The 15,005-nt window shown below is 43.5% G+C and overlaps 1 protein-coding gene across 1 annotated transcript in view; it reads left to right on the forward strand.

Annotated features, from left to right (window-relative positions):
* LOC139545576 (nuclear receptor subfamily 6 group A member 1-A-like) overlaps positions 1–15,005 on the forward strand; it is a 99,556-nt gene that overhangs the window by 8,080 nt on the left and 76,471 nt on the right. The window contains exon 2 of the mRNA XM_071353511.1: positions 7,738–7,785. Within this exon, the coding sequence (XP_071209612.1) occupies positions 7,738–7,785 (48 nt within the window). The remainder of the gene's footprint in view (positions 1–7,737; positions 7,786–15,005) is intronic.

Consider the following 15,005-nt stretch of genomic DNA (forward strand, 5'->3'; position numbering starts at 1 on the left):
CAGAGGCGACGCTCCTAGTAGCCGGGGACTTTAATGCAGGGAAACTTAAATCCAATTTATCACATTTCTATCAGCATGTTAAATGTGCAACCAGAGGGGAAAAAAACTGGACCACCTCTACTACACACACAGAGACACATACAAAGCTCTCCCTCGCCCTCCATTTGGCAAATCTGACCCTAATTCTATCCTCCTGACTCCTGCTTACAAGCAAAAATTAAAGCAGGAAGCACCAGTGACTAGATCAATAAAAAAGTGGTCAGATGAAGCAGATGCTAAGCTACAGGACTGTTTTGCTAGTACAGACTGGAATATGTTCCGGGATTCCTCCGATGGCATTGATGAATACACCACATCAGTCATTGGCTTCATCAATAAGTGCATCGATGACGTCGTCTCCACAGTGACCGTACGTACATACCCCAACCAGAAGCCATGGATTACAGGCAACATCCTCACTGAGCTAAAGGCTAGAGCTGCCACTTTCAAGGAGCGGGACTCTAACCCAGAAGCTTATAAGAAATCGCGCTATACCCTCCGACGAACCATCAAACAGGCAAAGTGTCAATACAGGACTAAGATCAAATCGTACCACACCGGCTCTGACGCTCATCGGATGTGGCAGGGCTTGCAAACCATTACAGACTACAAAGGGAAGCACAGATGAGCTAAACTACTTCTATGCTCGCTTCGAGGCAAATAACACTGAAACATGCATGAGAGCACTAGCTGTTCCGGAAGACTGTGTGATCACGCTCTCCGCAGCCGATGTGAGTAAGACCTTTAAACAGGTCAACATTCACAAGGCCGCAGGGCCAGACGGATTACCAGGACATGTACTGCGAGCATGCGCTGACCAACTGGCAAGTGTCTTCACTGACATTTTCAACCTCTCCCTGTCCGAGTCTGTAATACCAACATGTTTTAAGCAGACCACCATAGTGCCTGTGCCCAAGAACACTAAGGTAACCTGCCTAAATGACTACCGACCCGTAGCACTTACGTCTGTAGCCATGAAGTTCTTTGAAAGACTGGTCATGGCTCACATCAACACCATTATCCCAGAAACCCTAGACCCACCCCAATTTGCATACCACCCCAACAGATCCACAGATGATGCAATCTCTATTGCACTCCACACTGCCCTTTCCCACCTGGACAAAAGGAACACCTATGTGAGAATGCTATTCATTGACTACAGCTCAGCATTCAACATCATAGTGCCCTCAAAGCTCATCAATAAGCTAAAGACCCTGGGACTAAACACCTCCGTCTGCAACTGGATCCTGGACTTCCTGACGCGCCGCCCCAGGTGGTAAGGGTAGGTAACAACACATCCACCACGCTGATCCTCAACACAGGGGCCCCTCAGGGTGCGTGCTCAGTCCTCTCCTGTACTCCATGTTCACTCATGACTGCACGGCCAGGCACGACTCCAACACCATCATAAAGTTTGCCGATGACACAACAGTGGTAGGCCTGATCACTGACGATGATGAGACAGCCTATAGGGAGGAGGTCAGAGACCTGGCCTTGTGGTGCCAGGACAACAACCCCCCCCCTCAATGTGATCAAGACAAAGGAGATGATTGTGGACTACAGGAAAAAGAGAACCAAGCACACCCCCATTCTCATCGACGGGGCTGCAGTGGAGCAGGTTGAGTGCTTCAATTTCCTGGGTGTCCACATTACCAACAAACTAACATGGTCCAAGCACACCAAGACAGTAGTGAAGAGGGAAAGACAAAACCTATTCCCCCTCAGGAGACTTGAAAGAACACTAAGGCTGGTCATGGCTCACATCAACACCATTATCCCAGAAACCCTAGACCCACTTCAATTTGCATACCGTCCCAACAGATCCACAGATGATACAATCTCTATTGTGATCTCTGCTGGGTTTTAAACGCTCAACGGTTTCCCGTGTGTATCAAAAATGGTCCACCACACAAAGGACATCCAGCCAACTTGACACAACTGTGGGAAGCATTGGAGTCAACATGGGCCAGCATCCCTGTGGAATGCTTTCTCCACCTTGTAGTCCGTGCCCCGACAAATTGAGGCTGTTCTGAGGGCAAAAGGGGGTGCAAATCAATATTAGGAAGGTGTTCCTAATGTTTTGTACACTCAGTGTAATTTTTTCACAATACTGACGATGGTTCAGCTCCTAGAGAGATATTACTTCCTGGCACATCATTGCGCACATGTTAGGCTACCCATCATTAAATATATTGAGACAAATATATTAGCCTACAAGTAGAAAAATATAACTAAATTGATTGAACATGAAATGTATTTCAATATTATTGAAATAGTCATATAGTCTACTGTTTATATTTAAATGCAGTCATCTCAGTTTTAATGTGAAGCATCTTTTTATACATCACTTGTTTGTATCAATTTGCAGACATTGGCAACTTTGTATTTGTAGTCACTTTGTTCTGAGGTTATCAGCGGTCACATAGAGATCTGGGGCGGCAGGTAGCCTAGTGGTTAGAGCTTTGGACTAGTAACTGAAAGGTTGTAAGATTAAATCCCCGAGCTGACAAGGTACAAATCTGTCATTCTGCCCCTGAACAAGGCAGTTAACCCACTGTTCCTAGGCTGTCATTGAAAATAAGAATTTTTCTTAACTGACTTGCCTAGTTAAATAAAGGTCAAATTATATATTTTTTATCAAATCAAGCCTGAACTGTCTGATGAAGTAGGGAGTCACAGTTTATTCTACATAGTTTTGCACAGAAAACATGGTAATTAACTACAATGACCATAGTCCATTGCCCTCCTACTTGTCCGGTCTGTGTATCTCTTTTACACCTGCTACGCTAGGTTAGTTTGGGGCAGACATGGAGTGGGAGACAGAACAATGTGCGATCGAGAGGGATAGAGGGCAGTTGATTCGCAAGGTATCTCTACCTGAAAATACATGATAGAAGTGATTGATAGTTGGTATTCAGCAGTCATAAAAGCATCCCTTATTTACTTTGAAGAACTACTAAAATAGTGATTTTGGCAGACAGCACAGGAGGCAGCAGCTCTATAGAAATGAGACGATGACTTGGAATGAAATAATAAAGTCATCAAATAAAACAAATGTAATATACACAGTGGTGATTTTACCATGTACATCTTGGTGGGGCAAACTCCCCCCAAATGTTTTAGATGCATGCCAGCAAAGCCACTACACAACACAACACTAAACAATACATGAATTGCACTAAAAAGGTCACAAACGGTGCCCACAAACTGTTAGGGCCTACATAAAGCTGTCCCACCAGCAGAGTCCCAACAGCAATCCCAACACCTTAACACTGCTACACCGCAGCGGAGCCTTGTCTGGCAGCGAAACAGTTCATTCAGCCTCATTTACTGGCTTTTATAAAAAAACTAAGCTGATATGGCTGACTTGCTTAAACAAATGCGGTTTCTACTGACAATTGAGATGTACAAACTATGGCATAAGGGGATGACGAGCGGATAAGAAGCAATCCGTAATTTCAATTAAAACATTAATGAGCGAGCTAGGATGGACGCAGTCAATATAACTATTTGTTCAACACTTTTGATATGCGACAGAATTCATAACATGGGCCGTTCTTACAGTATTCTCCCTGTACACCAAGTCAGAACCATAGGATAAATAAAGAGGGCGTGTATGCAGACAATGAAAGCTACATGTGGACAACCAAGTCAGAGCAGTAGGATAAATTATGAGGGGAAAATAAACCACATTTTGTGCATATGAGTAGTTATTTGGGGACCTGTTGGGTAGCACTCCTCTTAGATTTTTGGAGCACTATAGTCATGTAACAGCCCCAGTCAGGTAACATTGACACTCTTGGTAACAATGACCCACCTCAGCCAAATTACCCTCTGTGACCCACCCCAACTTAGGAAGCATTGACCCTCTTAACTGAATGTCAGGTAATACAAAGAGAGCCCACTAATATCAGGTAACAGTGTATCACACCCCCCTATACATCTACCCCATCTGCTTATTCAAGGCTTTCTACAGCAGGGAGCTGAGGGCAAACTGAAACTCTCCTTAAAGACGTGCTTCACTGTCTCTAGGAACAGGATGACTTGAACACTACCCACAGGCTATTGGTCTGTGACACCACACTGGCTTTTCATAGCAGGTGATTCATTTGCTCCTGTAATGTAGTGGAAACAATTGTATACCCGTGGCTGGTTTCTCCCAGGAATCTCCTGTCACTGTGGGCCGATATATCACAGATGTCACTCACCATTCAGCTATGAAGAATAAATATTTCCCTGTGTTCAGTAAATGTCTTGAGTTCCTAGCAAATTACCTTTTGTTAGGAACTCAAGACATTTACTGTACATGGGGAAATATTTACGCTGTCTCCACGCTGTCCCCATAGGATAACTATTTTTGGTTCCAGCTAGAAACCTTCTTGGTTCAAAGTAGAACCCTTTTGGGTTCCTTGTAAGAACCCTCAGCTCTGCACCCACACTCGCTCCCATTCCTCAAGGACATGACCACTAAGTGGACATGACAGACAGAGTGGGCGGATTCCATTATGCTGAGCGGCGGAAACCGTTCTACGGCCTGTGATGCAAAAGCGGTGGAAGAGGGCCCTTCTCAATTTGAACAGTATGTTGCATTGTGCGGTCATGTTGTCAACAACACAGCATAGTGCATCGTCCAGAAACATACAACTTGTTTTCATTGGGAAGGCAGATAAGGCATTTTTATCAGAAGCAATCACTTTTGTGTGCGAAAACACAGAATCCTGCTCATTACTCCACGTGATTAATTACATCACTTTTGTTTTGAGCCGATTTCGCCGTGGGGTTTGAACAGGCACCTGACTCACGCCCAGGAGGCAACACGTTCCAAAGGGAATGAAATCAACTTTTACCCGGTGCAAAAACCCACCTACCCGGGCGCCCGGGCCAGATGAATGGAATCCCCTCAGTGACATGGAGCTCCGAGACACACAAATAACAAACAAACGAAACATTTCTATAAACAGCACTTCTTTCTCATAAGTGTAGCAAGTTTTCATGTGCACCTCAACATCGCATCCACTTGGAGGATTGCAAACAGGTAAATTACTGCATTTAATGATATTCAAATGCACAAATAACTTGACCAAATATTTCCTTGATACATGCTAGCCTTGCGCACAGTAAAAAGGCCCTACTCATGATACTGGGAAAAACGGATAAGAAGAACAATATATACATTTTGAAGAAATAATTGACTAAATATATGGGGAAAACATGAAGACTCAAAACAATTTGTAATGGGAATTAAATAATGCTTTCTTGACTGAGTCAACTTTGTCAAATCTATGACTACCTCCCTCATTTTTCTACTGACATGATCAGTCAATCACTCACTCGTTCACTTCATCCTTACCTCCTTCCCTCTCTCTTTGCATCCTCCCCTCTCTCCCCCAGTCCTTCCCTCTCTCTATCCCTCCCTCCCTCTGTGCCAGGCCTCCCAGTGTGACATGTGATAGATGTGATAGTGTGTGTGGGTGAGATAAGGCCAGGGCCAGGCTGACAGGTAGGTAGGGGCCACTCTACTCAGATGACAGGGTGGCGTGCCTCTTCACTGGCCAAGCAGAACACTGGCCATCTGGGGCAGACGATCTGGGACAGTGATGGACTGACTGATCTAGGGGCTGGGTGGATGTTAATGGGGAGAGGCAGGGTGCTGAAATGGAAAGGGGATGGACTGACATGGGGGCCATACTAATGGGAGGGGGACTTACTGTTACACTCTGTTGCATGTACATTACCATCTATAACCTATGCACCACCATTATCTCACACGCACTCTCACCATATGGTTCCTGTTGAAAAGGAATGCTGCCATTGCAAGGCATGTGGAAATTAGTGTATTTTTTTGTCATACAGTAACATATTTGGAGCCTTGGAGGTCTCTCAAATGAGTTTCAAATTTGATTTACAGTAGTTTTGAAGCTCACTGGTTGTGCTTGTCTTAATCCTTGTTCGGAATACCTGTGTAGGTGAAGATCCTAAATGTTTGTATGACATACTCCCAACTGTCATTTCTTTCAACGTTTTAGTATGGTGCCAAGAGGTTGTTCAATAGGTTGCACTGTATTTACATTAGTGGGGTCTGCGGGGGGAGAGCTGAAGCAGTGGGTTAGCTGGTGTTCCCCAGCCTGTAGCATGGCTAATGTGATTAGCTTTAGCATTGGCCCTACTGCAGTCATGTCACGGAGCTGGTTACCAGAGCTGAGCAGCTAATTAGCATGTGTACTGGTGGTAGTTAACCTGCCCTGGAGGGGATCCTAGAATCCCGAAGCTCACAGGAATACTAGAGCTAGAGGTGAAAGAGTTGTGGAAGAAGTAGCTCTCTCTCTCTATCGGAGGACATGTTTATTATTATTTAGAAATGACAACAGTAGGAATCGTAAATTGATTGGTTGGTTACGGTAATATGCACAGGTACACCATCTCGCCACTGTGTTTATTTTTTGTAGTTATTTATTTACGAGCTGAGGCCCTAAGTATAGATTTCTCTATGAAAAACCTTTACAGTATTTTGATTACTGGTGTGAGTTCTGTCAAGCATGCCTGACCTTCTTATCCCTGTGGAGGGAAGAGAAAGGACATGAGCCAGTATGCTATTTTGATTGTGTGCTGATTGTGTTCTGGAGGTTGCAGAGGTTTTAGAGGTGAAAGGTTAAAGATGCGGCCCCTCTTTGTCAACACACAATAGGCTGCAGTGGAGGAGGCTCTGGCACAGTGAGCTGACAGGACAGACAGCTGAGATTAAGTTGAGACATGAATAGGTAGGGGTCTTACTGAAATACAGTGTCAGGGTGGCACCTAAGTCCTCAGGGAAACTTAGTCTTAAAACTAAGAACATCTGTCCCTTTGAGGTGCAGGGATGTTTTCTTGTCTTCAGGGGGGACAAGTACTCAGAGCCACTACTGATCCTACATATCACAGTTTAATATTCTGCTTTTACAGCTATCAATGAATACTTCATTGATGTTTTAGCCAATCTTCTTATTTTGTAATGGCGTTAATTGTTGGCAATATGGAGTTGAGTGAATGCTTGCTTGTGCTAATTATTGGTTATACTGCATGTGCTTGTGAGTAGGCTGTAATTCATGGCTGTGTGTGTGTGTGTGTGTGTGTGTGTGTGTGTGTGTGTGTGTGTGTGTGTGTGTGTGTGTGTGTGTGTGTGTGTGTGTGTGTGTGTGTGTGTGTGTGTGTGTGTGTGTGTGTGTGTGTGTGTGTGTGAGAGAGAGTGTGTGTAACGGTGTGTGTCTGAGTTGGGCATATGTGACTGTGCCTGTGAGTCTGATATGGGCATGTGTGTGTGTTGGTGCATTGTGTTTGCTTGAGGGACACCATATGCCAGTGTTCAGTGGAGGGTGCAGGGGGCGTCTGGCGTGTGTCGGGTCAAGGGTCAGCTGTTGATAGCAGGGCGGTGTGCTGACACGGCGGGGTGGGGGGTGGCCTATAATGGAGGGATATACCGCCAGGGAACTTTACACACACTACTGTTTTGCGTTTGAATGATTGCTTGTCATTGAGTGTGTAAGTGAGAAGTGGACTGGCGTCTAGACCGAGTGCACAGCACAGATGGTATGGCACTGATGGACCAATCACAGACAGGGTCTCAATTCATAGTCAACATGATGAATTAGTGTCTACAGCAAAAGCTACTGTAAGGGATCTCTGATTGTCCTTCTGTCTTCACATTTCTCCTTTGTTTTTCAGGCTTCTACGGTGACCATCCCTTGGAAGCTGAACCAAATAATGGGATAGGTAAGTTGACTTGTTATGTATTTATACTTCATGATAGGACAAATACATAATGATAAAGTAAGTCATTCATGTGATTTCCTGTTGGCAAATCGCCGATTGATCTTCTTCCGTTCATTTTCAGTTGAAGATTTTAGTTTGTAGTATTGTGACCAATTTGTTCCAGATAGTTCATGTCTAATTGTGACTGAGGATATTTCTTCCACACATAATTTAATGTCGGGCCTGTTACATTCAACCAACAGCAATACAGTGTGGATGGCAAAATATGTCACACCTACTGAATGCTTTGTGGATGGCAGTGAAAACTGGCTAGATACCCCCCTCTAGTGGCAAGTTGTAATAGTACATGTACAGGTCCAGGTGTAGTAGGGAGATGCCCAGACAGGATTCTATCACTCACCCAGATTTTTGTATGTATAAACATTCATCACTGACAATATTGTGTTAAGTGTAACCCATAGTTTAGGATATGTGGATTTAAAAAACAAAAACAACACTCCAGTAAGCCTATAAACCGGAATTGATTGGGAGCAATGCTATTCTGCTGCCTTACATCACTACATCTTTGACATCATTGATTTTGGCTCCTTTAATAAATAATGAGGCTGTTTGCTGACTGTATACAACACTCTGTCAATACACAGTGCCCTCGTAAAAACATGCTGAAAAATGAGAGCCACGTTGTGGTTCATATAGCCTCTGTTTTTTTTTTACTAGTGTAGATAACACTAGTCCCCCTGAAATGTAAAATATCGGCCCGTGCTCGGCTCTTCATCATTCCAATTTCAGGGGAAAATAATTGATACAGTTTTTGCTGTTCCTCTTGCGTTTCCGATTACTGGATCTGCATAATAGGCGTGTCTTCCATGTAGCATGTGACTCCTTCCATCTCCACCAGGGAGACACGTTCAGCTGAAAATAGAGCAGGGACTGGCCCTACAACATGATGTGCCTGTTGAGGATCACGAGAGTAAAGAGAAAACAATACCTTTAAAAAATCTATAAACGTGTCATTCTTGTGCAATTAATATCTATATGCTACATTAAGGTTTTTATTTTATTATTTTAGGCTATCTGGCATTAGTGGGTAAGCTTTAGGGCAGGGTTTAACAATTTCATTGTTGGACCTCAAACACTAAAAACTTCAGCAAATCAGCTCCAAGTGATTTTCATTTAGTGGAATCTGTTCCCACGTATTCAGACACATAATAGAGAGACAGGCGATCGTATACAAACATAAGCAAGGTTTGACATTATTATGGTTTAGTCAAATACTATATATGTTTGGGCTTCTTGCGGTCAATTTACTCTACACATGATTTGTAGTTTTGTTCTGGCAACTAACTGTACTTACGCCAATTGTTTTTGGAAATGGCAGAAAAAGTTAACATCGATCCATGGAGGCAAAAATAACAATGCCGGGGTTTAATTCGATAAGAGAAAAGCGGTAAAATGGAGAATTGAAAATAAAGAGAAGGTAGGGCCAGAAAAGTAATGTTTGTGAAAGATTTGGTGAAGTGGTAAAATAGGATGTGTGATGATTGTGAGGCGCTATACACATTTGAAAGTCACAAGATGGGGACTTTCAATAGAGCTCGTTAGCTTGTAGTCCTAAAACCCAGGAATGAGTTACCTCTGGTTCGTTCAGCTATTCCTACGGGGAAAGAATAGGGTTTTGGTAGAAAAAAACAACTTCTCCTGAGCCTGTGTTTACCACAGACCTCATTAAGATGATCTCATAAAAGAAAACACATCTCCTAAACCTGTTTACCACAGACCTTATTAGGATGATAACACAACTAAATTAATATTCCCATAGGATTTGTCCAACAAACCATGGCAGAGTTAGTGCCTACAAAAAAACGGCATTAATATTGCTCTCTATAGGCCTATGGTACGTCAAGGGAACTGTAGCCTACTGTTCATATGGGTTAAATGTAAACTGTAATCTGGACACCGACTCTAGGTATAACCTCTCACATAGCCTTCATATTTACTCCTGCAGAATTAAGCATTTCTGGCATTAAAATGATACATCAAATATAGGCAACAGTTTTACTCTGGAACAGAAATCTGATTTATTTCAGCATCTTGAGAGAATAGGAATGCACAGGTAGATACCATCTGTAGAGGTGCTATATCAGCATCATATTTGATAGTATTTCAACCACATGAGATATGCATCCAAGACGAACTGAGATCTTATCAAACATGTTAGGTTGTTTTCAGAGCTTTTTATTTCCTTACAACCGGTCAAACTGATGTCCTTGCACAGTAAATCTTTCCAGTAATCTTTTGGTTATTGCATTTTCTCCCCATCCCTAAACGTCTTTGCTCCGTGACAGAAGCACAGATGACTTAGAATACTTAACCGATGACAACTACAGTGAGCTCCAAAAGTATTGGGACAGTGACACATTTATTGTTGTTTTGGAGCTGTACTCCAGCACTTAGGATTTGAAATTATTCAATGACTATGAGGTTAAAGTGCAGACTGTCCGCTTTAATTTGAGGGTATTTTCATCCAAACCATGTGGACGGTTTAGAAAATACAGCACTTTTTGTACATAGTAACCCCATTTTAGTAGTATTTGGACAAATTCACGTATGTGTATTAACGTAGTCAAAAGTGTAGTATTTGGTCCCATATGCCTAGCACACAAGCTTGTGACTCTGTTTGTTTTGGTTGTGTTTCATATTATTTTCTGCCCAATAGAAATTATTGGTAAATAATGTATTGTGTCATTTTGGAGTCACTTTCACTGTAAATAAGAATATAATATGTTTCTACATTAATGTGGATGCTACCATGATTGTTGATAATCCTGAAAGAATCCTGAATAATTATGAGTGAGAAAGTTACAGACGCACAAATATCATACCCCCTAAATCAGGCAACAACAAAAATCCTGCACCCCCTGTCCAAAAATCTTTCTGCAACCTCTGACTGTAGACTACAGCGGATGATCTAGGTTAGGGTCGGGTTTTTTACTTTATCACACATAATTGGGCGGTTGTGGATGGGTGTTAGCAATTGCGGGCGGGTGCGGGTGAACAAACAGCTGCCCTATGCACCACTAGTCGCAGCCTCGGTTTCACAGATACTGCAAGATAATGGAGTGGAATGGAATATTTGCAGATAAGTCCCAAAATATGTCAATTGAACAAATACATGGTAATGAGCCACACACATACAGTCATTTAGATTGCTGTCACTTTTTCTCTCTATGAACAATCCACTCAGTTTTGTAAAGGCTCTAGTCAGTCATTTCTTAGTCACCCTATGACTGTGTCTGTGTTCTATGGGCTGCTGTGGTAGCAACCCCTCTTTCTCCTCTCACCGTGGGGCAACAGGCTGGTGGAAGGGGCAGTGCAGGGGTGGGGGGTTTGTCCAATGTTAAGGTCCAGGTTCAGGCGAAGTTCATTTGAGATGCTCCCTTCTCTTCGCCCTGGCTGCGGAGCCAGGTGGCAGAGGTCAGAGGTTACACTCAGTTCAGAAACTCCTGACCCCACCGTGACTCCATGCTGGCCTGATTGTGTGCAGCTCTAAACTGGACTTTCTTAGCAGCCTCTGTGTCCTGGCCCCTATAAACCTGTGGGAGTCAGTAATAAGTGGAAGGAAGCTTGGGGGAACTATTAAACCAGTGCACAGAAAAAGACTGGCATTGTTGCCCCCCTAAGGGAGGAGGCATGGATTTATGAGGCAAAGCCTGATTGGGTTGTAAACTTGAGGAGGCGGGATCAGAGAGTACTCATGGACAACACTAGTCTCCCTCAGCCTATTCACATCCCAGGATGCCTCAGTGCATGGAGTGGGCAGGGGTGATGTGGGGGTCAAGGGGCTGTAGAGTGTGGAGGGGGGCTGAGGCAAGGCTCCCTGAGCTTGTAAACGCTGTGACAGGGGTGGGAATCCAGAGACCCTCATTCAGGGACCAAAACACAGTTCAGAGGGCAAATAGCTGAGTTAGCAACAGCTGTTTTCACCACTACACAGTAGATGAAGTCCTAATCTTGCCACCACTCAAACTCTCCTAAAACAGCAGAGAAGGGGAATGTAAATTGAGGAATTTAGCAGCTGTGATCTCTCTCGTTCCTTGTAAATGCTTTCCCCGTCATCTCTGTGAACCTGCAAAAGGCGGATCAATATTTACTAATGTCAAGCTGGTTTATATTAATATGGATGTGCTTTCTTGTAGATAATTGATGTATATGTGGAATTGTATAGTCATATTGTCTTAACTTGTTAGAGCAGAGAAAGTATGGTTAATGACGTTTTATTGAAAATGTGGAAAAGTGGTCGTCCCTCCCTGATGGGAAAGTGTTTACAACCACGAGCTTGTCTATGGGTGGGTGTCTCATGTGTCACTCACAGCAGCAGGGATGGCTCCACCCCCTGGTCACCTCTAGTCTGACCTGCCTCTGTCCCAGGCTCCAACCCCCCACACCGTCACCATACCTACTCTGTCCAAGGGACACATTTGACCAATCACTGCTGATTCTGCCATTTCGGAGGTTATCAGTCGCTTGGAGTGGCTCCCTTTGTCCTATTGTCAGTCATTAGCAGCTGTCCATTCACTACAGTGGAATTGGGCCTGGGAGGACTTTCTTTGTTCAACTTTGCCCTGAGAGGGTGCCAGTGACTCGTCGGTTTTTCTCATTGATCATTACATTATCTCTCATTGTAGCTACTTCAATACCACTTAGATGACTGAACATATTTAATTTTGGCAAAATCAATGATTAGGATGAAATGCAATGTAGTATTCATTGGTAACTGCAAAAAGATACAGTTCCTAGTGAACGTTTACACATTCCCTTGCACAGTTGTCACATTTTGCTGCCTTCAAATGTAATCTGAATAGGGATTACATTCTACCAACTCTGCACAACTCTTAGGGTGACATACACTGAGTGAACAAAACATTAGGAACACCTTCTTAATATTGAGTTGCACCCCCTTTTGCCCTCAGAACAGCCTCAATTCATCAGGGCAGGGACAGGGATGCTGGCCCATGTTGATTCTGATGCTTCCCACAGTTGTGTCAAGTTGGCTGGATGTCCTTTGGGTGGTGGACCATTCTTGATACACACAGGAAACTGTTGAGTGTGAAAAACCCAGCAGTGTTGCAGTTCTTGACACACTCAAACCGGTGTGCTGGTATTTAATATTTTGTCTTGGAGTCCACGGTGGCGCCAGCGGTCCAGCGGTCCTAGAGGCATCACTACAGCTCCAGGTTCGATCTGGGTGACCCATGAGGCGGCGCACAATTGGCCTAGCTTTGTCCGGTTTAGGGGAGGATTTGGCCGGCTGGGATGTCCTTGTTCCATCGCGCTCTAGCGACTTCTTGTGGTCGGCCGAGCACATGCATGCTGACTTCAGGTCACCAGCTGTACGGTGTTTCCTCCGACACATTGGTGCGGCTGGCTTCCGGGTTAATCGAGCAGTGTGTCAAGAAGCAGTGCGGCTTGGTGGGGTCGTGTTTCGGGGGATGCATGGCTCTCGGCATTCGTCTCTCCCGAGTCCGTATGAGAGTTGCAGCGATGGGACAAGACTGTAACCACCAATTGGATACCACGAAATTGTGGAGAAAAAAGGGGTAAATAAAAAACTATATTGTATTTATTTTGTACTTGCCCATTCACCCTCCTTGTCTCAATTGTCTCAAGGCTTCAAAATCCTTCTTTAACCTGTCTCCTCCCCTTCATCTACACTGATTGAAGTGGATGTAACAGGTGACATCAATAAGGGATCATAGCTTTCACCTGGTCAGTCTATGTCATGGAAAGACATAATGTTTTGTACACTCAGTGTATATCCATTGTTTTTGTCAAAATTGCCCAAGCTCAGTAAATTTGGTTGGAAATCATTGATGGAGAGCAATATTCAAACCAGATTTAAGGCAGGATTGAGACTGGACCACTCAGGAACACTCAACACCTATTGGAAAGCCATTCTGGTGTGGCTTTGGCATTAAAATGTATGTAATTGTCCCACTGAAAAATAAAACTATCCCAGGGTTATCTATTCAGAAGACTTGAGGCAGGGTTTCCTCTAAATTTTACCCTGGGCTTTTCTCCTTTCATATTTATTTTGATCCTGACAAACTCCCCAGTCCCTGACGGTGACAAGCATACCCATAACATGATGCTGCCACCATCTGCTTGAAAATCAGAGACAAGATGTTAATATTACTGTCCATCAATGATTCCCAACCAAATTTACTGAGCTTGAGCAATTTTGACAAAAACAATGGATATATGTTGCCCTAAGAGTTGTGCAGAGTTGGTAGAATCTTATTCAAAACTATTTACAAGATGCATTCGTTGCCAAAGGTGCTTCCACCAAGTATTAACTCTGTGAAGACACACGCAACAAAGAGATCTTCATGTTTTATTTGTTCTTACTTTAGAAAATGTTCGATACTTTTTCTTTCACTTTAAAAATGTGGAGCAGGTTGTGTAGATCTGTAGGGGGAAAAATCTAATTTAATCCGCTTTTAGATTTTATTTTAAGGCAGCAAAACGTGACAACTGTGCAAGGGTTGTGTAGACTTTCACTAGGCACTGTATGTAGGATCAGTAGAGCCTCTGCATACTTGTCCTCCCTGAAGACAAGAAGACATTATGAAAGATCCCTGAACCTCAAAGGGACAGATGTTCTTAGTTTTAAGACTGCGAGACAGCGTCCCTGAGGATTTCGGTGTCACCCTGACACTGTATTTCAGTAAGACCTACCTATTCATGTCTCAACTTAATCTCAGCTGCCTGTCCTGTCAGCTCACTGTACCATCTCAGCGGTTTCCACAGATACTTGTGTTTGTATGGTAATGTCAGCACCCAGTACACGTGTGACTAGTTGGATTATGAGTGAGTGGTGTCGGCGTGTGGGATGTATTGTTACAGCTTAGACCTGAGTGGTTCTTCTACTCTCAGAGCAGGGGGCTCTTAGACAATGCTTACCTCAGGATCTGCGACTGGGGTTTTGTGTCCATTTCATTGTTTTTTTGTTGCTTCGTTGGCTTTTGTCACTCATCACCTCCTCAATGGTCAAACGGGACATCACGGCTCAGGAACAGCTAGAAGATGCACTACTAATTCACAGTCTCAATTCAAACAACACATTATTTCATTACATAATACTACTATGTGTGATTTATTATTTCCATTCTATTTTTAGGTGGGCATAAAAAAACATTATTTTGTTATCAATCTTCTTGATT

The sequence above is a fragment of the Salvelinus alpinus genome, chromosome 19, assembly GCF_045679555.1.
Source record: "Salvelinus alpinus chromosome 19, SLU_Salpinus.1, whole genome shotgun sequence".
NCBI classification, from domain to species: domain Eukaryota; kingdom Metazoa; phylum Chordata; class Actinopteri; order Salmoniformes; family Salmonidae; genus Salvelinus; species Salvelinus alpinus.